This window comes from Euleptes europaea, chromosome 14 (genome assembly GCF_029931775.1).
Source record: "Euleptes europaea isolate rEulEur1 chromosome 14, rEulEur1.hap1, whole genome shotgun sequence".
NCBI classification, from domain to species: Eukaryota; Metazoa; Chordata; class Lepidosauria; order Squamata; family Sphaerodactylidae; genus Euleptes; species Euleptes europaea.
In genome coordinates this window covers 50,235,622-50,262,679 of record NC_079325.1, presented here as the reverse complement: position 1 = coordinate 50,262,679, position 27,058 = coordinate 50,235,622, and the positions used below count along the sequence as shown (strand labels likewise).

General features: G+C 47.6%; 1 protein-coding gene across 1 annotated transcript in view; it reads right to left on the bottom strand.

Moving 5' to 3' along the window:
- PLPP7 (phospholipid phosphatase 7 (inactive)) overlaps positions 1 to 15,119 on the bottom strand; it is a 36,457-nt gene extending 21,338 nt beyond the window's left edge. The window contains exon 1 of the mRNA XM_056860647.1: positions 14,666 to 15,119. Coding sequence (XP_056716625.1) covers positions 14,666 to 15,116 — 451 coding nt within the window. The 5' untranslated portion in view covers positions 15,117 to 15,119. The remainder of the gene's footprint in view (positions 1 to 14,665) is intronic.
- Between the last annotated feature and the right edge of the window lie 11,939 nt (positions 15,120 to 27,058).

Genomic DNA, 27,058 nt, shown 5'->3' with positions numbered 1-27,058 from the left:
TAGTAAAAATGGCTCTTTCCCTCTTCTGTGAGCACAAGCACATAGTGTGAGTGGAAATGGAGGTTAGGGTTCAAGCCATTGGTTTTTGGTTTGCCAATTTGCCCCCAAGTCAGATAAATTCAGTAAAAGGGAGGAAACTCTTGAGGAAATCACAGGCTGTGTTGTTTGAAATTTTGGCAGTTATTGGCTATGCAAGTTCTGCATTAAAACAGGATGCTGGGAGATCTGTGTATGGCTCTTCCCAGCATTGCCTGCTGACAGTTTCTGCATTAAAACAATTCTGTGCTGTTGCAATATTCACAACATTCTGTAAGAACCTCACTCCGGAGCCGATGGATAAGGAGAGCTCCCTTCATGCAAAAGAAGGCTAAACCAGAAATGATGCTCGAAGATCTTTCTGGCATTTAAAAAAGGAAAATAGCTGCAGAACACCCTGATTCAGATTATGGCTGTAGTATGGGAGAAAAAAGAGGTTTAACCCTTTGCACACTCCTGGTGCTACTAACTGCTGGGGAGGCCATTTAAAGTCAGCAAAGATGGGGGGGGAGCTGGTAAGTGTGCAATTTGCAGGTAAGTGTGCAATTTGAAATTTAATCTTTAAGATGTGCAATATTAGAGGAATCTATATGAAGGACTGATGAAGAATTCTACCCATAAGAATTTGAAACAGCCGTATCCTCCATCAAGTTACTCCTCTAAAATTGGTATTTCTGCTAGATTTGCACACTTACCTGCATGGGACTTATAGAAGAATGCAGCACCTTGCCAAAGACCTTGCATTTTTGTGAATTTTGTTAGTGTCTGTGTCACCATCCATGTGGACTTGTTTGGTTGTGCTTGTTATTTTTGTATGCTTGTACATAACACTGTATGTTTATATGTATAGTTGTATTTAGACACCATAGGATAAACATTGGTTACACTTAACAGTAATTGTTATTGTACATTTTTGTCGCCCCTGTACTGATTTCCTAAGTACCTGGAGGTTGGCAACTCTACTCCCTGTGGAACTTTGCATATACACAGCGTCTTGTTTAAACAAGGCTACCCAGGCAAAGCTGCTTTGTGGTGTGTGCAGACAGTTTGCATGGGTAACAACCCAATTTAGAACATAAGAGAAGCTATGCTGGATCAGACCAAGGTCCATCAAGTCCAGCAGTCTGTTCACACAGTGGCCAACCAGGTGCCTATAGGAAGCCCACAAACAAGATGACTGCAGCAGCAGCATCCTGCCTGTGTTCCACAGCACCTAATCTAATAGGCATGCTCCTCTGATCCTGGAGAGAATAGGTATGCATCATGACTAGTAGCCATTTTTACTAGTAGCCATGCATGGCCCTCTCCTCCATGGACATGTCCACTCTCCTCTTAAAGCCTTCTAAGTTGGCAGCCATCGCCACATCCTGGGGCAGGGAGTTCCACCATTTAAACGAGACACTGAGCATGTGCAAAGTTCCACCGGGAAGGTGCTTTTGTGGCCTCACTAGTGTCACATTTAAGGACAGCCTAACAAGTGAAGTCAAGAATCAGAAAGGGAGAACACATCATAGGCCAATTAGACCCTCCCTCATTGCAGAGTATCTATGTAATCCACAAGCTATTCCAAAAACCAGGCATCTCACCATGGGAGAAGTGTAATAACAATTCTTAAGTTGATTTACAAACACTTTAAAAATTGGTTCATTATTATTTAAAAAGAATGAGTTGTTGTGTTTTTGTGTGAATGATCCCAAGTGCCAATGAAAGGGGTGGGTACCAAATCATTATCACCTAATAAAATGCCCACCCAAACAATATGCCGCTGTAGCGGTGTGGGAGGGCAATTGCTAGGTTTTGCTTAATTTTGTATGCCTGTAATTCTTGATCATTGATTTCCAGACTTCTTAACTGGAAACCTTAATCTGAGGCATGCTTGTTTCTGGGCATGCAAATAGGTATAAAATGAGGGTAGAGATTTGCAGGAATGGTTGATGATGTCACAGAGGCACAGATGGCTCTCTAAAGCAAGAGAAATAAATGATATTCTCTTCTATCCTATGCATTTCATTTGGGGGGGAGTATTTTAGGGTTCTCTCCAAGGTGAAATGTTGCTGGTTCCCTAAACCGTTCCCCAAGTTTCTTTCCTTGCCTTCATCAGATTTCTTTGCAAGCCCAAAGTTCCCCCAGATTTGTAGGTACAGATCTTCTTCTGTACTGGGTCCCATTATGCAGATTCTTTGATACACACTCCGGGTCCAGGTTCAGAATTAGATATAAGGTGGAAAGTGCCATCAAGTCACAGCCAACGTATGGCAATCCCATAACATAAGGTTTTCAAGGCAAGAGACAAACAGAGGTGGTTTGCCATTGCCTTCCTCTGCATAGCAACTCTGTACTTCCTTGGTGGTCTCCCATCCAAGTATTAACTATGACTGACCCTGCTTAGCTTCCGAGGTCTGACGTTATCAGGCTAACCTGGGTAATACAAGTCAGGCCATTACATATACCCGTGTTGGCGAACCTATGGCACGCGTGCCACAAGCGGCACGTCGAGCCCTTTCTATGGGCACGCGTGGAGCTGCCGGGCCCCCCCGCCCGTCCCCCGCCCATCCCCCGCCCCCTCCTTGCGGCCTCGGCGCCATCTGCCTCCGTTGCCCCGCTCCGCCTTAGCAGCAGCAGCAGCGCCGTCGGCCCACCCAGGCGCCGCTCCAGATCCGCCGCCGCCCGCTCATGCTCGGCCCCGAGGGCTGCCCTGCCGGCCGCACCGCTACGCCCACCGAGTCGCCCCCGCCCCCTCCTCCGCCCCCTTGGCTGCCCGTCCCCCTCCTCCACCCCTCCTCACGGCCTCGGCGCACGTTTCCGCCGCGCCGCAGCCAACTTTGTCGAGGGGCGGGGGCAACTCGGCGGGCGTAGCGGTGCGGCTGGCAGGGCAGCCCTCGGGGCCGAGCATGAGCGGCCGGTGGCGGCGGCAGGTCCAGAGCGGCGCCTGGGTGGGGCGGCGGCGCTGCTGCTGAGGCGGAGCGGGGCGGCGGGAGGCTTGCGGGAGGCTTGCAACAGGCGGCTCTTTTGCTTGGACTTGCCACTGAGATGCACATTTACCCCATCCAGATTCTCAAAACTGCATGGGGGGGGGGTTTGTTGTCTATTTGTGAAAGAAAGGTTTTGCCTTGGACTTGCCACTCAGATGCACAACTCAACAATAAGCCCCCCTGCAGAGTTTTGAGAATGCAGATGGGGAAAATGGTGTTTGTCAGTCATTGCCATGATTTAATTTTATGGATGACAAAGGATAGTACAGTTAGTTCTGAAAATGAAATCCTTCAAGTGTGGAATTCTCTGCCAAATAATTTTAAATCAATGAAAGCACTTGGGATTGCTTTCCTCACTTTGTTTGGATCATTTTATGCTTGTGAGCATAAGATGTTAACGTATGAGTTGTTTTTTTCTAAACTAAAACCTCAGTATTCAGGTTAAATTGCCGTGCTGGCACTTTACGATGAATAAGTGGGTTTTGGGTTGCAGTTTGGGCACTCGGTCTCTAAAAGGTTCGCCATCACTGCCTTAGGCAGATGATGAGAGGGAGGGCATCTTGGCCATCTTCTGGTCACTAGGTCTGGGGGGGGAAGTAGTTGTGAATTTCCTGCATTGTGCAGGGGGTTGGACTTGATGACCCTGGTGGTCCCTTCCAACTCTATGATTCTAAGCACAGTTCCTCTCTTTCGTAATTTCCTAATTCTATCCCATTTCAACAGCCAAGCTGTGAATGCTGAACAAAGGCTGAGCCAGAGGTTGGATTGTGGCCCAGTGGCTGCGTCAGAAATTCTGCCTGGCATGTCAGAATCAGAATGGGGCCAAGTTAGGTGCGGAAAATCTGCATTCCTTCCCCCCCCCCCCCGGCTCCAGGGTGCCATCAATTCTGATCAGTGGCATAATACAGGATTAAATTGACTCTCCGAACATCCGGCCATTCCCATGTCTGGATCTTGTATGCTCGAGCCAGTGTGGTGTAGTGGTTAAGAGCGGCAGACTCTAATATGGGTTTGTTTCCCCACTCCTAAACATGAAGCCTGCTGGGTGACCTTGGACTAGTCACAGTTCTCTCAGCCCCACCTACCTCACAAGGTGTCTGTTGTGGGGAGAAGAAGGGAAAGAGATTGTAAGCCACTTTGAGACTCCTTAAAGGTAGATAAAAACCAGGTATAAAAACCAACTCCTCCTCCTCCTCTTCTTCTTCTAGCTGTTCCTATTTACCAGGGTTGGTTCCCATTTTTTGCCTCTTGTCCCTGGTAAATCACTTTCCTTATTGCTGCCTTTTTAATAAAGAGTCCTTACTAAATGTTCCAGTGGGATTTAAAGTTCAATCTCTGAGGGGTGAATGCATGAATTTTGTAAGCCACCTTGAGCTGCTGTGGAAGGTGGAAACGATGGGATACCATTATTGTAATTTCTATTTCCAATAGCCAAGGTCTGTCCCTATGCAAATCAACAAATCTGCACAATAGGGCCAGTCTTGGCTACAATTGACAGTTGTGAAAGTTTTGGAGAAAACCCACGTTAGTATGAGCAACTGAACTTGTAAAAAACACAGAGAGAAGAAAAAACAAACAAATAATAAAAGGATTTTGCGCGCAAAATCCCCAGAATGTAGAAGTTCAATTGGATTTTGCTGGCTTTATGGGCATGCTAGGCTAGCCTGATCTCATCAGATCTTAGAAGCTAAGCAGGGGCAACCCTGGCAAGTAATTAGATGGCCATCCTCCAAGGAATACCAGGGTTGTGATGCGGAGGGAGGCATTGGCTTATGGCAAACCACCTCTGAACATCTCTCACTGACAAGCAAGTCTTCTATTCGATGAGAAGTTACTATATAGAGGGAGAACACAACTTGAAATAGTACATTCCAGGCACACGTTTGCAACTCAAGAAACCACAATCCTAAACAGGTCTGCTCAGAATCCTAATCAGGGCTGTTCAATGGGATTACTCTGAAGAAACTGCACTGTGATTCTCTGACAAACCCCGAAAAGCCACCTAGACCTGTAACCTCAGATACCTTCTCTGCCATCTTTCTTCAATCCCTTTATGATTATTTATTATCTATATATTTAATTCAGAATCAGGACCCACCGTGTGGATCAAAGAATCTCCATAATGGAAGCAGGTGCAGAAGAAGGAGATGTCACTACACATCTGGAGATCTCAGTAGCCATTTTGAAAGGCCTACTTATTGCCTCCGAACATCTCTTGCCTTGAAAACCCCACGGGGTTTCTAGGGTTGCCAGGTCCCCCTTCACCACCGGTGAGAAGTTTTGGGGTGGAGCCTGAGGAGGGCAGGGCTTGGGGGGAAGTCAATGCCATAGAGTCCAATTGCCAAAGCGGCCATTTTCTTCAGGTGAACTGATCTCTATCGGCTGGAGATCAGTTGTAATAGCAGGAGATCTGCAGCTTGTACCTGGAGGCTGGCAACCCTACTGTCGCCTGGAGATCACCTGTAATTCCAGGAGATCCCCAAGCCCCACCTGGAGGATGGCAACCCTGGGCGAATGCTGTGAACAAGACAATTTGTATATTACCACATTCCTTGGGAATGCTTTCCACAAGTAGGAGGCGAAGCCCGCCTGACTTTCATCCCCCTTGATAGCCCATGTATGCCCTCCCCCCTTTCTCTGTGCATACAAAAGACCTGCTGGCAAAATGATGGAGACACTTTTTCTCCCTGCATTGCAAGGTCACCCCAGGTCAGCGCTGCCTGCTGCAGTCAGGTGGCTACACAGGCACTTCAGTATCAGGTTGCGTTGCAGGTCACTTTGTCCCGGATTGCCACAACGCTCCTGGAAAGCCCCCCCCCCCCTTCTGATGCATGACCCGGCTCGGCTTGAGAGAGATGGATTGGTATCGACAGAAATCCAATTCTGATGCAATTTTGCACGCTCGGGACGGCTTCTTCTGCAACAAATCTCACAGCTGTGTTCACAAGAGTGTTAGGGATGTGTGGGACCAAACGGTGCATCCGTGACAAGTTTGGGAGGCAGGATCTGTCCCACCCTGCCAAAGCCCCAGAGTGGATTGTGGGATCCGAAATTCATTTGTTTTCTCATTTCCATCCCACTTGTCTTCCAACAAGCTCAGGACAGCTTATATGGTATGCTGTGCCCCCCCCCCATTTTTTATGCTCACAACAACCCTGTGAGGAAGGTCAGACTGAGAGATAGTAACAGGCACAAGGTGACCCAGAGAGGTACAGGGTGTGCTACCCCCCCACACACACACAGTTGTTCTGAATGGATTCCCCAATACACTATGAGCATCTGCAAACTTCTGCACATGTTCCAAGTAGGGTTGCCAACTCCATGTTGGGAACTTCCTGGAGATTTTGGGGGTGGAGCCTGAGGAGGGTGGGGTTTGGAGGGGGAGGGACTTCAATGCCATAGAGTCCAATTGCCAACGTGGCCATTTTCTCCAGGGGAGCTGATCTCTGTCACCTGGAGATCAGTTGTAATAGCGGAAGATCTCCAGCCACCACCTGGAGGTTGGTCACCCTGCCTCCGAGATGCCATGCTGGAAGCTTTTGCTCGTGCCACTTCTGTACCCACCATCTGCCAGAATGCATTATTAACGGCTTCTGATCCCCAAACGCCAGCCAAAGAGGTAGGGGATGCAATGCTTTCGAAAGGCATTCAGGCTTGCAATGTGGATACTCAATGGGCAGGGCCTTCTTTAACTGAGGGGGAGCAGCCACCAAGGACACCCATCTTTACATCCTTGCTGCTCAAACCTGGTGCTTAGATGGTACTGCTACGGGAAGTCCCTTGGCGCAGAGTGTGATTGGACCCCTGGGGAGAAGTTGCTGAAGCATGCTGGTGGCCTTTTTGACACTTTTCATGCAGCGGAGGGTAATACATATTTAAGGTAAATTATTAAATTGTTGAGAAATTTGCTATGTTTGATGCCCGAACAAAGAGGGATTACTGTTATATAGCTATATCTGCCTGGACCTGGATGGCCCAGTCTAGCCCAATCTCATCAGCTCTCAGAAGGGTCAGCCCTGGTTAGTATTTGGATGGGGGATAGGGTTGCCAGCTCTGGGTTGGGAAATACCTGGAGATTTTGGGGATAGAGCCTGAGGAGGGCGGGGTTTAGAGAGAGGAGGGACTTCAATGCTGAAGAGTCCAATTGCCAAAGCAGCCATTTTCTCCAGGTGAACTGATCCCTATCGGCTGGAGATTAGTTGTAATAGCAGGAGAGCTCCAGCCACAACCTGGAGGTTCAAAAACACAGATGTAGGCTAATAATTCACTTATGTCAATATTTTATACATATATAATAATCCTGTAAGGTTGCACTATTACTTCATAGCGCCTTTTCAACCAACAAAAGTTAATATACAGAATTGTATATACATCAGGTAGGAGCCCCATGGCGCAAAGTGGTAAAGCTGCAGTACTGCGGTCGAAGCTCTGCTCACGACCTGAGTTCGATCCCAACGGAAGTTGGTTTCAGGTCGCCGGCTCAAGGTTGATTCAGCCTCCCATCCTTCCGAGGTCGGTGAAATGAGTACCCAGCTTGCTGGGGGTAAAGGGAAGATGACTGGGGAAGGCACTGGCAAACCACCCCGCAAACAAAGTCTACCTTGGAAACGTCGGGATGTGACGTCACCCCATGGGTCAGGAATGACCCGGTGTTTGCACAGGGGACCTTTACCTTTTTATATACATCAAGGCAATATTTTTAAGATAATAAAATTAAACAGAAATCAACAATAGGCTCTGAACATCTCTTGAACATCTCTGAACATCTCTCTGAACATCTCTTGACTTGAAAACCCTACAGTGTCCCTGTGAAGTCAGCTGCAACTTGACGGCACCCTACCACCCCTAGATAACACCAATATCTTCTATAACAATAATATTTACATGATCGATTGTAATTGGAATTCTTTACATATTCACAGGGTGACTTGAAGGGTCATCCTAAGCAAAGTTACACCCTTGAAGTCGGCGAGGTCTAACTCTCCTTGAGGAAGTAGCCGAGTTAGTCTGTAGCAGCAGAATAATATTTACGTCCAGTCGTACCTTAAAAACCAACCAAAATTTTCCAGGGTATAAGCTGTCATGAGTCAAAGCTCACTTTGCCAGGTACGTGCTTAGGGTGACACAGTTAGAAAAGTTTGTCAGGTTTCAAGGGATCGGTCCCTGAGGCTAAGGGGGAGGAGCCTGAGAGATCAGTGGGCGGAGCCTAGTGATTTCTGGCAAAGGCAGGCGACGCCCCCTGGCTATGTCTTTGATTACACACATTACCTATGAGTGCATTTGGTTTTGTTGTTTATTAGTTTTTTTTGTTTTTTTTTAAATAATTTTTATTAAATTTTTAACAAACCATACAGTGTAAAAAGAGAAAAAGAAAAAAAAATACAATATTAATAAAATAAAGAAAAAGTGTAAAAGGGTATTTACACAACATCAATTTTCAATATCCGTTACAATCATCAGTCTAATAATTCAAAAATACCCTTTCTCCCCCACCCAAAGAAAAAAAGAAATAAAAACAAGTGGCCCATCACTGGACTTCCGAAGAAGTGTCAGGTAGTTTTTTTTTATCAGTTGTCTAAAAGTTAGTTTTACTTTAAAAAAAAATTATTTTCTATATCTCACTAAATAACTTCATAAAGTTCATTTTTGCCATCTTATCCCAATATGAGGTGGCCTTAGACCATCTTTGTTAAATTCTTCCATATCATTTCCATTCAAAAATTCCGTTAATCTGGCCATCCTCATATATAACCATAGTTTCTCTCTCCAGTCTATTATTGAGGGTTTATTTGTTTGTTTCCAAACTTTAACTATCACAATTCTTGCAGCAGCAAAACTATATTGGCAAATAATTCTATCCCGGTCATAAATATTGTTTGGTGGAATTCCCAGAGGTTTTGTTGTTTATTAGTAAAAGATTTTCAGCATTTAATAAGCTTTGTCTTATTATACGCCTTTTGGTTTAAATTTTGAGCCCCTTGCTGCTCTCTCTTACAGTTTCCACGACCTCCAGGTGGCGGCTGGAGATCTCCTGCTATTACAACTAATCTCTAGCTGATAGAAATCAGTTCCCCTGGAGAAAATGGCCACTTTGGCCATTGGACTCTATGGCATTGAAGTCCCTCCCCTCTCCAAACCTTGCCCTCCTCAGGCTCCGCCCTCAAAATCTCCTGGTATTTCCCAGCCCAGAGCTGGCAACCCTACAAGCTGCCCACCCAACCTCTCCTTTCTGGCCCCTAACCCCGAGACTTCAGTCCTTCTCTTGAAAATTTGGAGGAGGAAGCTCAACCCATGAAACTTTAGGTTTCACCTAAACCTGGCAACCCCGGATTCATAGAACCATACAGCTGGAAGGGACCTTATAAGTGCAGGAAACCCAAAGCTAGAGCATTCCCTACAGACAGCTTGAAGACCTCCAGTAAGGGAGAGCCCCTGTGCCTATCAAAACATCGAGCCCTGCTGGATCAGACCAGTGGTCTATCTAGTCCAGCATCCTGTCTCATACCGTGACCAACCAGTTCCTCTGGTAGGGTTGCCAACTGCCAGGTAGTGGGGGAGAAACAGGCACCTCTATACTAATACCAAAGGTTAGGAAAACAGTATAGGGGCGAAAAACATTTACAAACAAGGTGCAATTTTTATATAAGCTACTGAGATTCCTATAAACATACAATGTACAAATACAAGTAACCACACTATAACCAACACATAGTATGTACAAAATATACAATAAAGGAGCAAATTTTTCAGATGAATAAGAAGCCACAATCTTCCTATTGAATTGTGGCTTCTTATTCATCTGAAAATTGAACTTGAACTTATACATACTTGGTACTCTGCTGAGACCTTTGAAAGATTTTTTGCTCCTTTATTGTATATTTTGTACATACTATGTGTTGGTTATAGTGTGGTTACTTGTATTTGTACATTGTATGCTTATAGGAATCTCAGTAGCTTATATAAAAATTGCACCTTGTTTGTAAATGTTTTTTGCTCCTAACTAGCAGGAGTAGCAGGAGATCTCCTGCTAATTCAATTGATCTCCAGCCGATAGAGATCAGATCACCTGGAGAAAAATGGCCGCTTTGGCAATTGGACTCTATGGCATTGAAGTCCCTCCCCTCCCCAAACCCCGCCCTCCTCAGGCTCCGCCCCCAAAATCTCCCCCCGGTTGCGAAGAGGGACCTGGTAACCCTAATCTCTGAAGGTCCAACAACAGGGCAAAGAGGGTGAGGCCTTCCCCTGATGTTGCCTCCTGGCACTGGGATTCAGAGGTTTACTGCATCTGAACATGGAGGTTTCCTTTAGTCACCATGGCTAGAAGCCTCCAGAAATCCTTTTCAATCCATCACATCCCCGTTTTGAAGCCCTATAGGTTGGGCTGAGAGACAGAGATGATCCCAAGGTCACAGAGTCTAGCAAAGTGGGGGTTTGATCCTGGATCGCTAACCACTACCCTACGTTATAATCTTTTCTCAAGCGCATGTGGATTTGTCCCTGGGTTTTTTTGGTCCTGTTTTGACCTGTTTTGGTCCTCTTATGACCCATAACCACCATGACAAGCACAACATTGCGATGGAAAGGACATTCCTTGGATTTTCCACTACAGATGCTCAACTAAGACATTTGAGCATCTGTAGTGGAAAATCCAAGGAATGTCCTGTGAGAAGTGTGCGTGTGTTGGCACACAACCACAAGCTCAGGATTACGTAGGCAAAGGAATGATTGTGACAGGTTGTGAGCGCCACAGACCCAAAGGGATGGGGTCTCACTAGGGTTGCCAACTCCTGGTTGGGAAATTCCTGGAGGTTTGGGGGTGGAGCCTGGGGATGGTGGGGTTGGGGGAGGGGAGGGACCTCAGCGGTATATAATGCCATAGAGTCCACCTTCCAAGGCAGCTATTTTCTCCAGGGAACTGATTTCTGTAGGCTGGAAATGAGTTGTAATTCCAGGAGATTTCCAGGCCCCACATGGAGGCTGGCAAGCCTCGGTCTCACAGTGCTCCCAAAAGGTGCGCAGCTCAGACTTCTGAGTGTCTGCAGTGTGTAGATCCTTAATGTGAATGGGAGAAGCTAATTCATTCATAATCTTATTTATTGGCATGATAGCTAATTATGAAAGACAGGCAGAGACTAGCGGCACCGGCGTAGGGGGGCGTTCCTGGGGCAGGCCGGGGGGAGGAGACGCTGGTAGGCAGCTTCCTCTCCCTTTTCACCCCATTACGCGGGCGCCGGGAACAGCGTCGCTGTTCTCTATGGGGCGAAAGGCCCCATTTAACAAAAAAAAAAAAAAAAAAAACATCCGTGAAAAAGCTTTTTTTTGTTTTTTGGCAAATGGCTTTAGGAGGCGGCTTGCCTGCGCCTTCTCCCCGCCGTTCCCGTACGCCAAATCTTGGGGATGCACAGTTAATCTCTAGCACTTTTGTTACAGAGTTATAATGGGAATGTGGAGGCTGCACATTGTCCCTTATAACACCTCAGTAAAAAGAGCTAGAGACTCCCCCCCCTCAAAAAAAAAGGTAGCTGAGAAGTCATAGATCGTGGTGATAGAACACTATAACATTACAGTGGTCTAGCCATTTCTGATTGTTTTTAAAGCCAGGCTGAAGCAAGGAAAGTACAGGGGAAAAACCTGCGTGGACACTCTATTGCAACTGCAATTGCTTCTGCATTTATGGCAGCCACACAGAGAATAATCTTTGAGTAGAAGCAGTCTGTCTTCACCTTAAGTGTGCCTGAAGAGATTTCAATCCACCTTTCTGACCCCAAAAGAAACTTAAAACTGTTACATCCAAAATTTTCTGGCCTACTGTTGGACAGAACAGATGTCAAAGGAAGCAGATACAGGGAAGAGGATGGGAAGGAAGTCTGCCAACTAGGGTTGCCAGCCTCCAGGTTGGCCCTGGAGATCTCCCAGAATTACAATTGATCTCCAGTCGACAGAGATCAGTTCACCTGGATAAAATGGCCACTTTGGCAATTGGACTTTTTTAAAAATAATATTTTAATTAGGTTTTGAGGGTCACAGAAAATAGAGGGAAAGCGGGTAAAATAAGAATTTGGACATTGTTGGGTCGGTATCCAGGCCGGGCCCTCATGCATGTAACCTCAACTTTACATCTCTCAACGAAGTCAATTTGAGAAAAAGATAAATGAAAATTCTTAACTGGTTAAAGTTGTCTAAGTTAATAATTGTTCTATAATTTCAAAACCATTTTCACTTTATCTAATTCTAGGATTACTTCTCTAGTCACATATATACTATAAATTTACAGCATTTCTATCATAGAATTGTTGCCCTCTTTGTTCATGTTCCTCCAGCATCTTCTTCTGCAACAGATTGGTTAATCTTGCCATATCTGCATATTCATACATTTTTGTAATCCTCTCTTTTAGCAAAATATTGTCGAAGGCTTTCACGGTCAGAGTTCATTGGTTCTTGTAGGTTATCCGGGCTGTGTGACCATGGTCTTGGCTTTTTCTTTCCTGACATTTCGCCAGCAGCTGTGGCAGGCATCTTCAGAGGAGTAACACTGAAGGACAGTGTCTCTCAGTGTCAAGTGTGTAGGAAGAGTAATATATAGTCAGAAGGGGGTTGGGTTTGAGCTGAGTCATTGTCCTGCAAAGTATTAAAGGTAATGTGCAAATCATTGTCCTGTAAGAATCAAGATAATGTGCTAATGAGGGTGTGGTAAGTTAATGTGGAACCATTGTCTGGAACATTCCTCTGAAGATGCCCGCCACAGCTGCTGGCGAAACGTCAGGAAAGAAAATACCAAGACCACGGTCACACAGCCCGGATAACCTACAAGAACCACTCTTTTAGCGTTTGTGTCTTCTTGTCTTTCCAATATTCTGCGTACAGTATTCTCGCCGCCGCCACCCCGTATTGATATAGATCTCCCAGAATTACAACTGATCTCCAGCCGATAGAGATCAGTTCACCTGGATAAAATGGCCACTTTGGCCATTGGACTTTATGGCATTGAACTCCTTCACCTCCCCAAACCTCACCCTCCTCAGGCTTCACCCCCAAAACCTCTGCCGAGAGGGACCTGACAACCCTAGGACTGCAGAGATCAGTTCCCTTGAAAAAAATGGCTGCTTTGGAGGGCAGACTCTATGGCACTGGTTCCCAACAGGGGGTCCGCGGAACTAAAATAAGGTCCGCGAAACAAAGTTATAAACCCATAATTAACATTTTCAATTAAAGGTTCTCTATAATAAAAAAAAATATATATTCAAATATTATTCTAAGTTTAATGTTTAACTAACAGTTATGATTAAAGTTTATTTTCAAATTCTCAGAATTTTTATTTTGAACCTTGGGGTCCCTGCACCGAACAAAAAAGTCCTAGTGGTCCCTGGTCAAAAAAAGGCTGGGAACCACTGCTCTATGGCATTGTGCCCTACCAAGGTCCCTCCCCCTTCCAAATCCCACCCTCCCCAGGCTCCACCCCAAAAATCTCTAGGAATTTCCTAACCCGGAGCTGGCAACCTACGTGGCAAGGAGACGGGCCTTTAGGAAGCGGAGGGAAGAGATGTACAAACCTTCAAAGTAACTCCTGTCTTCGCCCAAAGCTGTCTGGTCTACTCTTGGATAGACAATGTTCAAAGAAGCAGAGACAGGGCAGGCATGGGAGCGAAGCCCGCCAGCACATGTGGGAAGAGGACCAGCCTTTATGAAGTTTTTAAGAAGAGGTTAGATGGCCATCTGTCAGCAATGCTGATTCTGTGACCTTAGGCCACTGGTTCCCAACCGGGGGTCCACGGACCCCCAGCGGTCCGCGAGAACTAAATTAAGGTCCGCGAAACAAAGTTATAAACCCATAATAAATTAATCTTTTCAATTAAAAGTTCTCTATTATAAAAAAAACACATATTCAAATATTATTCTAAGTTTAATGCTTAACTAACAGTTATGATTAAAGTTTATTTTCAAATTCTCTGAATTTTTATTTTGAACCTTGGGGTCCCTGCACCGAACAAAAAAGTCCTAGTGGTCCCTGGTCAAAAAAAGGTTGGGAACCACTGCCTTAGGCAGATGATGAGAGGGAGGGCATCTTGGCCATCTTCTGGTCACTAGGGGTGTGGAGGGGGGAGGTAGTTGTGAATTTCCTGCGTTGTGCAGGGGGTTGGACTTGATGGCCCTGGTGGTCCCTTCCCACTCTATGATTCTACGATTCGAAGTGGGGAGGGGGATCGCAAAGCCTGTTAACTATCTCCCACAGTTCAGCTGTGAATCGGGTATGGGAGGGGACTCACTCTCAAACCCCCCCCCCGCCACTCATTCCACAAAGACATCCCTGTGATCGGTTGGGAAAGTCAGGAGGTTAAAGCCGGCAGTATCAATATTATAGGATATGGCAGTGAGAGAACAGTCCCTTCTTATCCCCTTCCCCCCACCTGCCACCCCTGTTGCCTGAAGATACTCTGCGTATGCTCTGGAACATCACGCTTCAGCTGTAACAACCAGCATTGCTGCTATTAGAATAAGTAAGCAGCATAGGCAGTTAGCCTCTTGTTATTTTGTATGCATTATGACTCCAGTAAACTATAAGCCTTGTTTTTAAATAACTTTTCTTGAATTTCTTCAATAAAGCGTTTTGGTGTCACAAAAAAAAAAGAAGTGGGGAGGGGGGGAGGTGTGCCACTCACCCAGCAGCAGGTTCATGAGGACCTCTTGGCCCGCCAGGGTGCTGCTCTTCACCAGGCAGATCAGCGTGCCCCCGATCCAGGGCACCCCGTGCCCGGTCAGCCCAATGAGGCTGATCATGGAGCGGGCATTGCCCCAGGCCGAGGCGTTGCTGGCGCACACCCCCAGCCTTTTGGAGATGGAGATGTCAATGGCCAGCAGGGAGTTGAAGGCGATCCCTTTGAAGGAGGGGTTCAGCTGCATGCAGTCTTCCTCGGGGAGCTGCTGGGAGTGCCTCCGTTCCTTGGAGCCCTCGCTTGGGGCAGGAGCAGAGCCAGCCTGGCTGTTGGGTCTCCGGCCGAAGCTTTTGGGCTCCTGGGTTCCTTTCAGGGGCTGGTTCAATGACATGAACTCCGCTCGGTTCAAGACATTGTTTTTGTCTCTGGCTCGGGACCGGCTTTGGGAGGCCGGCATGGTGAAGCTCTCTCCCAAACACAATTCAGCTTAATTCCCCCCCCCCCAAAAAAAGCCCCTCCAGATAATCCACAAAATCCCCCTCCCTGAAACCTGGGCGGCCCCTACCCCACCTCCCTCCGAAGTCATGAGCCTGGTAAACTACCCAAAGAGACAGCAGATGTTAAATATAGAGCAGGAATGCACATGGCTGTTTACTTTGCAAGCCCACCAAGCTTAGAGAGGTGGGGACCATGACAGTCGCATCAGCCAGTCTGGAACCGGAGGGATGCCCATACAGCCAATGGGGATGCTGAAAGGAGGGTAATTTGACAAGCCGAAAGGTTTGGTTGCTTCTGGCCTGCTCTATTTAAATCTTCCAATTGCTTATCCCCCCCTCCAAGGTCTCAGAGGAGGACGGGAAATGTAGTTTGGGGCTGCTTTTGTTTGTTCTTTGCCCATTCTCTGCGGTTATTTTGCGACTGCTGGCATCGCACAGCGTGGGAAGATGGGCAGCGATAGGGAGAACATGTGATATTTGATTGCAGAATTTGCAATCGGATTCGGCAAGGACGGATGCTACCCATTTTGGCTAGCCTTCCCACTAGGCAAAGATCCACCCAAATAAAGATAATACTTTCAGACAGGAATACTGAGACAGCTCATAAAGTCGCCAAATATGTAAGGTTAGGTATTGAGCTCAGGAGTACTTAACTCTGTTAATGGAAATGGACTATACCACTGAATGGGTAATATTAATGTAAATATTTAATTTTATTGCAAACATTTTATTCTAATTGATGTTTTACGTACAGATATATTGTTATATTTTTTACTTTTTAATCATTGTTAATCCCTTTTAATATCTTACCAACAGATATACTGTTACATTTAACCTTTTTAATCAATGTTGAATATTTGACTATCCTTTGAATATTTGCTTTGCTGGTCAATGACCGTAATAAATTGAATTGAATTGATAGGTAGAACTGTCCTTTTTCAACGGCTCTCGAGGCAATGCAGGCTCCCGGCTCTTCTGTCTCAACAGATGTCTAGCACCAAGGAACTTTAGATGAAGCTTTTTTTCTGGCACAGTGGGAAAAGCTTCATCTTCTCAATTTTCTGTCTGCCAAGCTGCTGATAATGGCCCAGGAGCCGAGCCATTAAAAAAGGTGGCCGCTATGGGGGTAAGGCACTCACATTGCTTAACAAAGACATCACATAGGGTTGCCAACTGACCAGGCTTTCTCAGGTCCTAGTCCGTCACCTTAACCACTACACCACGCTGGCTCTCATCTGTAGGGAAAAGGATACTAGACTAGATGAACAACTGGTATGGCCCAGTTCCTCTTTTATGCTTGTGGGTCAGAGCATAAAAACCAGCCAGGCGGCAGCAACAGAGCACTCAGGCGGGTATGGAGAGATGAAAACACCAAACCCACAGTGAAAAGGGGTCTGGAGGTTATATATAGGTAGCCGAGATCAGCAGGCACTACAGAAATGGTGGTGGGGCTAGAAGGACAGTGAGGTGGGCAGCCTGCTTTTCTTTTGAGCCAAGAATGTGACACATAGCAAGGGAGGTAGCTGTGAACCCAAAGACCCAACGAGATCCTAAGGACTTATCGCTACTGGAGAGCGGAGGGTCCAGGTAGCCCTCCTCGACCTGCAGCAAGGGAGGTCATGGGCATCTGGGTAACAGAAATGAGGGACATGCATACTGGATGGGGGATACACTTCTGGGCAACAGTGTGTGTGAACAAGATCTTGGGGAATGGGTGGATCACAAATTGAATATGAGCAGCCAGAGTGATGCAGTGACAAAAAAAGCTAATGCGATCTTGGGACGCATCAACAGAGGCATAACATCCCAGTAGCAAGATGTCATAGTTCTGCTGAACACTGCATTGGTCAGGCTGCACCGGGAGTATTGTGTGCAGTTCTGGAGGCCCCACTTCAAAAAGGATGTGGACAGAATGGAGCAGGTGCAGAGGAGAGCAACAAGGATGATCCGGGGCCTGGAGACCAAGCCCTGTGAGGAAAGGCTGAGGGAGTTGGGAATGTTTAGTTTGGAGAAGAGAAGGTTGAGGGGGGGACACAATTGCTCTCTTTAAGTACTTGAAGGGCTGCCACTTAGAGGAGGGCAGGGAGCTGTTCCTGTTGGTAGCTTCCAAGCCATCTTCAACAGCTGCCCTCTCCACTCCGGAGCACTTTGCAAGGCCCTCCCCACCTGGGTACCAAGGCTGGAACAGGTGGGGAGGGGCCGTGGCTCAGTGGTAGAGCATCGGCTTGGCACGCAGAAGGTCCCAGGTTCAATCCCCGGCATCTCCAGTTAAAGGGACTAAGGCAGACAGGTGATGTGAAAGACCTATACTGAGACCCAGGAGAGCTGGTGGCCGGTCTGAGTCGACAATACTGACTTGGATGGACCAAGGGTCTGATTCAGTGTAAGGCAGCTTCATATCTATCTATCTATCTATCTATCTATCTATCTATCTATCTATCTATCTATCTATCTATCTATCTATCTATCCATCTATCTATCTATCTATCTATCTATCTATCTATCTATCTATCTATCTATCTATCTATCTATCTAGGGGAGGGGCTGTGGCTCAGTTTGTAGAGCATCTGCTTGGTATGCAGAAGGTCCGAGGTTCAATCCCTGACATCTCCAGTTAAAGGGACTAGGCAAGTAGGTGATGTGAAAGACCTCCATCTGAGACCATGGAGAACCGCAGTCTGAGACCACGGAGAGCCGCTGCCAGTCTGAGTAGACAATACTGACTTTGATGGGTCTAATTCAGTATAAGGCATCTATCTATCATCTATCTATCTATCTATCTATCTATCTATCTATCTATCTATCTATCTATCTCTCTGGGAGGGGCTGTGGCTCAGTTTGTAGAGCACCTGCTTGGCACGCAGAAGGTCCCAGTTTCAATCCCCAACATCTCCAGTTAAAGGGACTAGGCAGGTAGGTGATGTGAAAGACCTCCGCCTGGCGAGCCATGGAGAGGGGCCGTGGCTCAGTGGTAGAGCTTCTGCTTGGCAGGCAGAAGGTCCCCGGTTCAATCCCCAGCATCTCTAGTTAAAGGGACTAGGCAGGTAGGTGATGAAAGACCCCTGCCTGAGACCCTGGAGAGCCGCTGCAGGTCTGAGTAGACAACATTGACTCGGATGGACCAGGGGTCTGCTTCGGTAGAAGGCAGCTTCAAGTGTTCAGGTGTTGCTCCCCATGGGACCCCCCCTCCCCACCCTGAAATCCGAGGTCTTTGTCTGCAGATGCCCTAATGGCCCGCTCAGCTCTGGAGCCCAGGCCCGGCGTGCTTCGGATGCCGGCTAAAATGACCGGCACTTTAACATTAAACCCCCCTCGGGCTCCCCCGCCCCTGCAGTGGGCAGGGTTCCTGCCTGCCTGTTGCGCCCCCCTGGTTGGATTTCCAAAGCGGCGGCGGCGGCTCCCCCCGGGCTATTTCGAGCGTGCCACCCGACCCCGCGGCGGGGTCTATTTTAGCACCTTGGAGAACTCCCAGCCCGACAGAGGCTGCCTCCCAAAGCTGGAGCCTCTCCGCCTTCTTTGCCCGGGATGGGCAGGCGGGTGGTTCCTTGGGCCAAGGATTGACGCATAAGCTAAACAAGCTATAGCTTAGGGCTCCACTCTCTTGGGGGCACCCCAAAAAATTTAAAGGAAAACAACAACAACTGGATGCACATTTCCAAGAGGAAAAGAGGAAGACCCAACAAGAGATGGATTGACTCAATAAAGGAAGCCACGACCCTCCATTTGCAAGATCTGAGCAAGGCTGTCAAAGATAGGACATTTTGGAGGACTTTCATTCATAGGGCCGCCATGAGTCGGAAGCAACTTGACGGCACTTAACACACACACACATTTCCAAAATATAAGATAAACAACAAATAAAATAAAACCTACATACAGCAACAGTGTTTTGTTACGTGCAAGTGGGGTTAGATACCGATTAGGTCCATAAATTCCCATATAGCATATATTCGACACAAAAAACAGCGCCCATTTGTTGTTGGCAAAGGACAGCTGGACATATAAAGGGCCCCATTACCTTCAATAGCTTAGGGCCTCATCAAACCTAGATCCGGCCCTGTTGGCCACCGGCGGCAGCCATCTGCCAGCAATCATGAGTCTATGACCTCAGGCAGATGATGAGAGGGAGGGCATCTTGGCCATCTTCTGGGCATGGAGCGGGGGTCACTGGGGGTGTGGGGGGGAGGTGGCTGTGGATTTCCTGCATTGTGCAGGGGGTTGGACTGGATGACCCTGGTGGTCCCTTCCAACTCTACGATTCTATGATCTGACACCAATAATGATTCTATGACCTTGGGCAGTTCATGGGATGGAGGGCATCTTGACCATCTTCTGGGCATGGAGTGAGAATCACTGGGGGTGTAGGGGGGAGGTGATAGTGGGTTTCCTGCATTGTGCAGGGGGTTGGACTGGATGACCCTGGTGGTCCCTTCCAACTCTATGATTCTATGATTCTGTGATCTGTCAGCAGTGCTGATTCTATGACCTTGGGCAGTTCATGGGAGGGAGGGCATCTCGGCCATCTTCTAGGGGTCACTGGGGTTGTGGGGGGGAGAGGTAGTTGTGAGTTTCCTGCATTGTGAAAGGGGTTGGACTAGATTACCCTGGTGGTCCCTTCCAACTGTATGAGTCTATGATTCTCCCTGGCAAAGGGGACACTGCTAGATTTTCCCTAGCTGGAGGACTGGGGAAAAACACACTGGGAGAGGACGGGATTTGCAGGGGATAATCGGTGGTGGGTGCTCCAAAAAGGCTGGGCAATCTTCCAGCCGTCCAGAGAGAGCGAGCGTGGTATAGTGGTTAAGAATGGTGGTTTGGAGTGGTGGACTCTGATCTGGAGAACCGGTTTGGATTCCCCACTCCTCCACATGAGCGGCGGATGCTAATCTGGTGAACTGGAGTTGTTTCCCCACTCCTACACATTAAGCCAGCTGGGTGACCTTGGGCTAGTCACAGCTCTCTCAGCCCCACCTACCTCACAGGGTGTCTGTTGTGGGGAGGGGAAGGGAAGGGGATTGTAAGCCAGTTTGATTCTTCCTTAAGTGGTAGAGAAAGTCGGCATATAAAAACCAACTCCTCCTCTTCTTCTTCTTCTTCAAAAGGGTCTTGTCTATTTTTAAAGGAAAGTTAGGGATGTCTGATTGTAGTGGATATGCATTCAGGTGGGATAGGAAAGCTTTTTAATAAATAAGCATTCAGCAGCTGGGTCTCTCAGCCTCCCTAGCTGCAAGGCCTATGTGCATGCTTTGGGACTTTCTTCTGAGGTATACCCATAGGATCCCGCTGTAGATGGCTTGGTATTGCCTGAACCCCAATCTCTCCCCCAACTGAAATGCTTCCCAAGTGGAATTCTATAACCGAATTTCAAATTTCAAATTTCAAAATTTCAAAATTTAAAATTTCAAATTTCAAAAATTACTGAGGAGCACCTGGATCAAGCTGGTCAAGGCAGGGTAAGGGCACGTTCACCTTCTCACCTCAAGCCCAGGATGTGGTGATGGCTGCCAACTTGGAAGGCTTTAAGAGGGGAGGGGACATGTTCATGGAGGAGAGGGCTATCTATAGCTGCTAGTAAAAATGGATACTAGTCATGATGCAAACCTATTCTCTCCAGGATCAGAGGAGCATGCCTATTATATTAGGTGCTGTGGAACACAGGCAGGAGGAGGATGCTGCAGTCGTGTTGCTTGTGGGCTTCCTAGAGGCACCTGGTCAGCCACTGTGTGAACAGACTGCTAGACTTGATGGACCTTGGTCTGATCCAGCATGGCCTTTCTTATGTTCTTATGCCTATTATATTAGGTGCTTTGGAACACAGGCAGGACAATGCTGCTGCAGTTGTCTTAGGGAGGGGCTGTGGCTCAGTGGTAGAGCATCTGCTTGGCATGCAGAAGGTCCCAGGTTCAATCCCTGGCATCTCCAGTTAAAGGGACTAGGCAAGTAGGTGATGTGAGAGACCTCTGCCTGAGACCCTGGAGAGCCACTGCAGGTCTGAATAGACAATACTGACTCTGATGGACCAAGGGTCCGATTCAGTATAAAGCAGCTTCATGTGTTCATGTGTCTTGTTTGTGGGCTTCCTAGAGTCACCTGGTTGGCCACTGTGTGAACAGACTGCTGGACTTGATGGGCCTGGGTCTGATCCAGCAGGGCCTTTCTTATGTTCCTATGCTACCAGCAACTAACATGCCCAAGTACTAATATGGCCTCCCTCCAAAATTTTGTCCAATTTTCCCCACTGCTCCCATTAACCAGCAAGACTACCTGGGAGAGGCCTGTTCCATCAGACTGCTGTTACCCTGGAATGGAAAGTCGTGGGGGGAGCAGCGATATCCGCTTTCCATGCAACTGTCCCTTGATCTTGATCTGGACAGATGGCAGAAAAACTGAAACCCAGTAAGGGCACACGAAAAAGAGTTTCATGCGAGAAAGAAGAGCCAGAGGAGATACCTTTGCTAAGCAGAGCAGAAGAGGGAGATCCAGGACTTGTGGCTGAGTGGTAGAGCATCTGCTTGGCATTCAGAAGGCCCCAGGTTCAATCCCCGGCATCTCCAGTTAAAGGGAACAGGCAAGTAGATGATGTGAAAGACCTTTGCCCGAGACCCTGGAGAGCCGCTGCCGGTCCGAGTAGACAATACTGACTTTGATGGACCGAGGGTTTGATTAAGTATAAGGCAGCTCCATGTGTTCATGTGACTTCCAGTGGGCAGAAAGCTGAACATAAGACATTACAATACCAAACAGTGGTACCCTTTAAGGCTGCATGAGCACTCCGTGGCATCTGCACATTGTTTCACTTCCCTCTCGTGGTGGTCATACAAAGCAGCATTCATGTACACTGCCACATCTGTGAGCAACCTGCCCCCTACCCCACACAGAAGAAGAGCTGGTTTTTATATGCCGACTTTCTCTACCACTTAAGGAAGAATCAAACCGGCTTACAATCACCTTCCCTTCCCCTCCCAAGAGACACCCTGTGAGGTAGGTGAGGCTGAGAGAGTGTGACTAGCCCAAGGTCACCCAGCTGGCTTCATGCATAGGAGTGGGGAAACCAACCCAAACTAACCCTAACCCTAACCCTAACCCACCTAAGGTCAGAGGCTATCCGTTGCATCTGTGGAAGATTTACTGCCCTGGCTTACAATCCGGCTCACAGGCCGGATAAGAGCTCTCAAGGGGCCTGATCCGGCCCTTGGGCCTTATGATTGACACCCCTGCTTAAAACTTAAGGCAGGAAACAACATTGTCACCAACATATGTCATTGTTTCCCCCCATTTTACAGATGGCAAAACTGAGGCTGATGTATGGCACCTAGTAAATACAGGCTCAAAGCCACCTAGTAAATACAGGCTGGATCTTGGCGTTGGATGTTGGTATCCCCTTTGGGAACTAATAGCCAATCCCGAGAAATGCCCTGGTGTTTTGGCTTGTACTGTGAACTGAACACACACACAGGTATCTGAAGAAGTGAGGTGTGGCTCATGAAAGCTCATACCCTGCCAGAAATAATTTTGTTAGTCTTTAAGGTCTCTTGCTCTTTTCTACTACAGACAGAGAAACAGAGAGACAGAGAGAGATGAAGCAGTCGTGTACCAGATCAGTCTCAACATCTCAGTGTTGTTGACTGGCTGGCAGGGTCTTAGGCAGACAAACGTCTTTCCGAGCCCCTGTTATCTGAGATAATTTAACTGGAGATGCCCAGGACTGAACCTGCACCTTCTGTGTGCAAACCAGGTGCTCAGCCTCTGAGCTGCATTCCCTCCCCTAAGATAAGGCAGTGAGGAGTAGGATTTCACGGGGCTAGACCTGACTCCCCTGTGGATTGGGCGCTGTCGCTGTGCCAGTTGGCAGCTCCTGCGCCAGATCAAGCCTGCAAAGCAATTCTATCTGGCCTCTGGCAACCGTGCCAAGTTTTCAGAAGGCATAAAAAAATGTCCCCTTAGAATTTCATTTGATTTTGAAATTGCTTTCCACAGCTGTCAGAGGCAATCCCACGTTAACGCGGTTCCTCTCTGTTGGTTACTGATGTTTGGGATGAAGGACTGCTGGCCGGTTTCCACCTGCTGGATGCTGGGATTCTTGCAAATGATTCCCAGCTAGGTGGACCCCTGGCCTGATCTTTAGAAGCACTTCTCATATTCATAAGCAAGAGAAAGCACTGGAGAGCCAACGTGGTATAGTGGTGAAGAAGAAGAAGAAGAAGAGTTGGTGGTTATATGCTGATTTTCTCTACCACTTAAGGAAGAAACAAACATGCTTACAATCTCCTTCCCTTCCCCTCCCCACAACAGACACCCTGTGAGGTAGGTTGGGCTGAGAGAGTGTGACTAGCCCAAGGTCACCCAGCTGGCTTCATGCATAGGAGTGGGGAAACCAACCCAAACTAACCCTAACCCTAACCCTAACCCACCTAAGGTCAGAGGCTGTCCGTTGCATCTGTGGAAGATTTACTGCCCTGGCTTTACCTCCCTGCAGTCAGCTCCCCTGGGAGAAGAGGCATGCTTCTTCAGAATCCCTTCCAAGACAGAGATTTCTTGCCCTCAGAGAAGGCTGCCCCATCACATGCTCTGGGCATGTCCTCAATCCTGCAGAGTTGCGACAGGCAGCCTCCAGAAGGCTGATCATCTTCCCACTCTAAAAGCAAAACTTTAGGGGTATATTAGTGAAGGAGACCTTAACATTCATGCAGCAAAATAGTGTGCCAGCTACCAGTTTGAGGTGAACTCTAATAGGACCAGACCATACACAAAGGTGTCCTGGAGGGCCCCCGAAGCAACTTTTTTTTTTAATGTGATTTTTTCAACAAAATTGATGGATGGTGTTTGTTATTAAAATAAGGCTATTTTAGTGATAGAAACATAAGGTTGAAGCACTTAATATTGTCCTTAGAATATTATCTAATACTGATTTCATATGGCCTCAAAATGTCCCTGTAATTGGTCAAATGTCAAAATTTTCTCAGGGGCTTGCTGCGCCCAAACCCCCAGCTGTATGGGCTTGCTGAGCTCGCCAGAATCTATTCATAGCTTACATTTTGACAGCTGGATCCTCAAATCCTTTGTTGGTGCGCGGCTTAATAGGTCTATAGCTCAACCCTTAGGCTAGAGCCAATCGGAACCATAAAAAGACATCTGAATTCTCAATTCAGGCTGCACTCGTCTTGCTTGTACATTTTAACACCAAAAATCAGATTTTTCACCTCTTTATCCTAATGAGCCCCCTCTGATGAACTTGGAAGCAATTGAACCTCTCTTTTAGAAAATGAAACAATACATCTGCATAGAACAACCCCACTAAGGAAGATAACAGCAGTTACCCAGACCTCATTGCTGGTAGGAAGGGGCTCACTGTCTGGCCCATTTTCAAGGACTCCACCCCACCACCCTGTTCTCTGCCATTTGGGCCTCGAGGTCCTTGCAAGGGCAGCAAGGCCCTTTGGACCTTGTGGGATGTTGCCCTGTCGTTGCTGGTTGTGAAGGGCCCCCCATACAAGTTCAGGGTCCCAAAAATGTAGGACCGCCACTGGTTGATGGAGATCAAACATAGTTAAATTGTGGAACTCCCTGCCCCAGGATGTGGTGATGACTGCCAACTTGGAAGGTTTTAAGAGGGGAGTGGACATGTTCATGGAGGAGAGGGCTCTTCTATTAAATAAAGGGCTTTGGAACGCAGGTAGGACAATGCTGCTGCAGTTTTCTTGTTTGTGGGCTTCCTGGAGGCACCTGGTTGGCCACTTAGTGAACAGACTTGATAGACCTTGGTCTGATCCAGCATGTTCTTATGTTCTTAAGATTGGAATAGGCTATCTAGGGCCAAGCAAGGTGGGTTCACCACCTTCGGCAGAAAGGTGTAACCGTGTCTGGAGCAAAACTTGGATGCAATTGAACTCCAGCCTGTGAGAAAAGGAAAGGGCAGGGCGAACGGAGACGGAATCTAGATGAACCAGCAGAGAGACAACCGGCCTGTGGGCAGCAGGGAACCTCCTAAATTAGAAATTGATCAGACCAGCAAAGTTAAAATCGCCCCCAAGGCTTGGGGAAAAAAAAGCAGTGTGGCTGAGCAGGCAGTGACCTTATTTGAAATTTCATTCGGAAAGAGCTGCCCAGAGCTACACAATCTGCTGCAGCTCAAATTCGCTGAGCTCCAGGGGGAAGCGAACAAGCTGGACAGCAAAAAGCTACGCAGACAGGCAGACACATGCTCTCTCTCGTTCTCTCTTCTGGTTCTTATTCGGTCTTAGGGTCTAAAGCAGGGACCCCCAACCTTTTTAAGCCTGTGGGCACCTTGGGAATTCTGACACTGTGGTGGGCACAGCTCCAAAAATGGCTCTCCCGGGAGACAGAGGAAAACCCAGTGCAGGGGAGGTGATTTTAAAAATACACTAGAAAGAGGAGTGAGAAAAATAAAATAAAACCAAACATTGTGGCGGGAGCTGCATCTGAAAAAAATATTTTATTATGCACAACCAATCAGATCTCCAGGGACCAACCAAAACCCCTGCTGGGCAAGAAGAAGAAGAGTTGGTTTTTATATGCCGACTTTCTCTGCCACTTAAGGGAGACTCAAACCAGCTTACAATCCCCTTCCCTTCCCCACAACAGACACCCTGTGAGGTAGGTGGGGCTGAGAGAGCTCTTAATAGAACTGTGACTAGCCCAAGGTCACCCAGCTGGCTTCCTGTGTAGGAGTGGGGAAACCAACCCGGTTCACCAGATTAGCGTCTTCCGCTCATGCGGAGGAGTGGGGGATCCAACCCGGTTCTCCAGATCAGAGTCTTAACCACTACACCGCCCTGGCTTTCAGCAAGAACCCACATGGTTCCACTAACTTCCTAAAAACACTTGGGGGGCGCCAGGAATTGTATTGGCGGGGTGCGGCAGCCTACTGGCCAGATCTAACTCTCCAAACTCTACTCTGGCCAGATCTAACTCTAACTCTTTTTTTCTAGCACTGGAAGGCTCTTCCCCATAAAGCCGTAAGCGACAGAAGTAGCTAGACTTTTTACAGCTTCCATTTCGATTTCGTGCCAGCCACTTCCCAGCTGCGCTGAAGGAGTGCGTCACGACAACTGATTGCTGCGTTGTGTCGAATTTATACGGAAAAGACGGCAAGGGTCAGTTGGTGCAGGAAAATATATCTCCGGGCCACCATCTGGATATCACTCTCAGGCAACCCACGCTCTGCACCCACAAACAGCAGCTTCCAAGAAGAGTACATGGTAGTAGTCTTTCTCAATTTAGGAGTTTTATACAATAAAAATGAGGCCGAGACAGGGATGAGGCACAGGTCCCTCAGCCAAGAGCTTTGGCCTCCGATCCAAAGACAGGGTCGTTCAGTCCCCTTGGTGTAGTGGTTAAGAGCAGTGATTAGGAGCGGTAGACTCTGATCTGGAGAACCAGGTTCGATTCCCCGCTCCTCCACATGAGCGGTGGACACTTAATCTGGTGAACTGGGTTGGTTTCCCCACTCCTACCCATGAAGCCAGCTGGGTGACCTTGGGCTAGTCACAGGTCTCTCCGAGTTCTCTCAGCCCCACCTATCTCACAGGATGTCTGTTGTGGGGAGGGGAAGGAAAGCCGGTTTGATTCTGCCTTGAGTGGTAGAGAAAGTCAGCATATAAAAACCAACTCTTCTTCTTCTTTAGCTTAACCTGGAAGTGTTCTTAGCTCCTCAGACTTGAGAATAATCTCAGTAACTCACATGCCAGGGGTTTCGCACTCACAGCTCAAGAGTCGCTCAGCCTGTACTGTAAAATGCGGAGCAATGCTTTGCATATTGGTGGTGGTGGAAAGTGACGTCAAGTTGCAGCTGACTTATGGCGACCCCATAAGGGTTTCAAGGCAAGAGACATTCAGAGGTGGTTTGCCATTGCTTGACTCTGCATAGCCACCCAGGACTCCC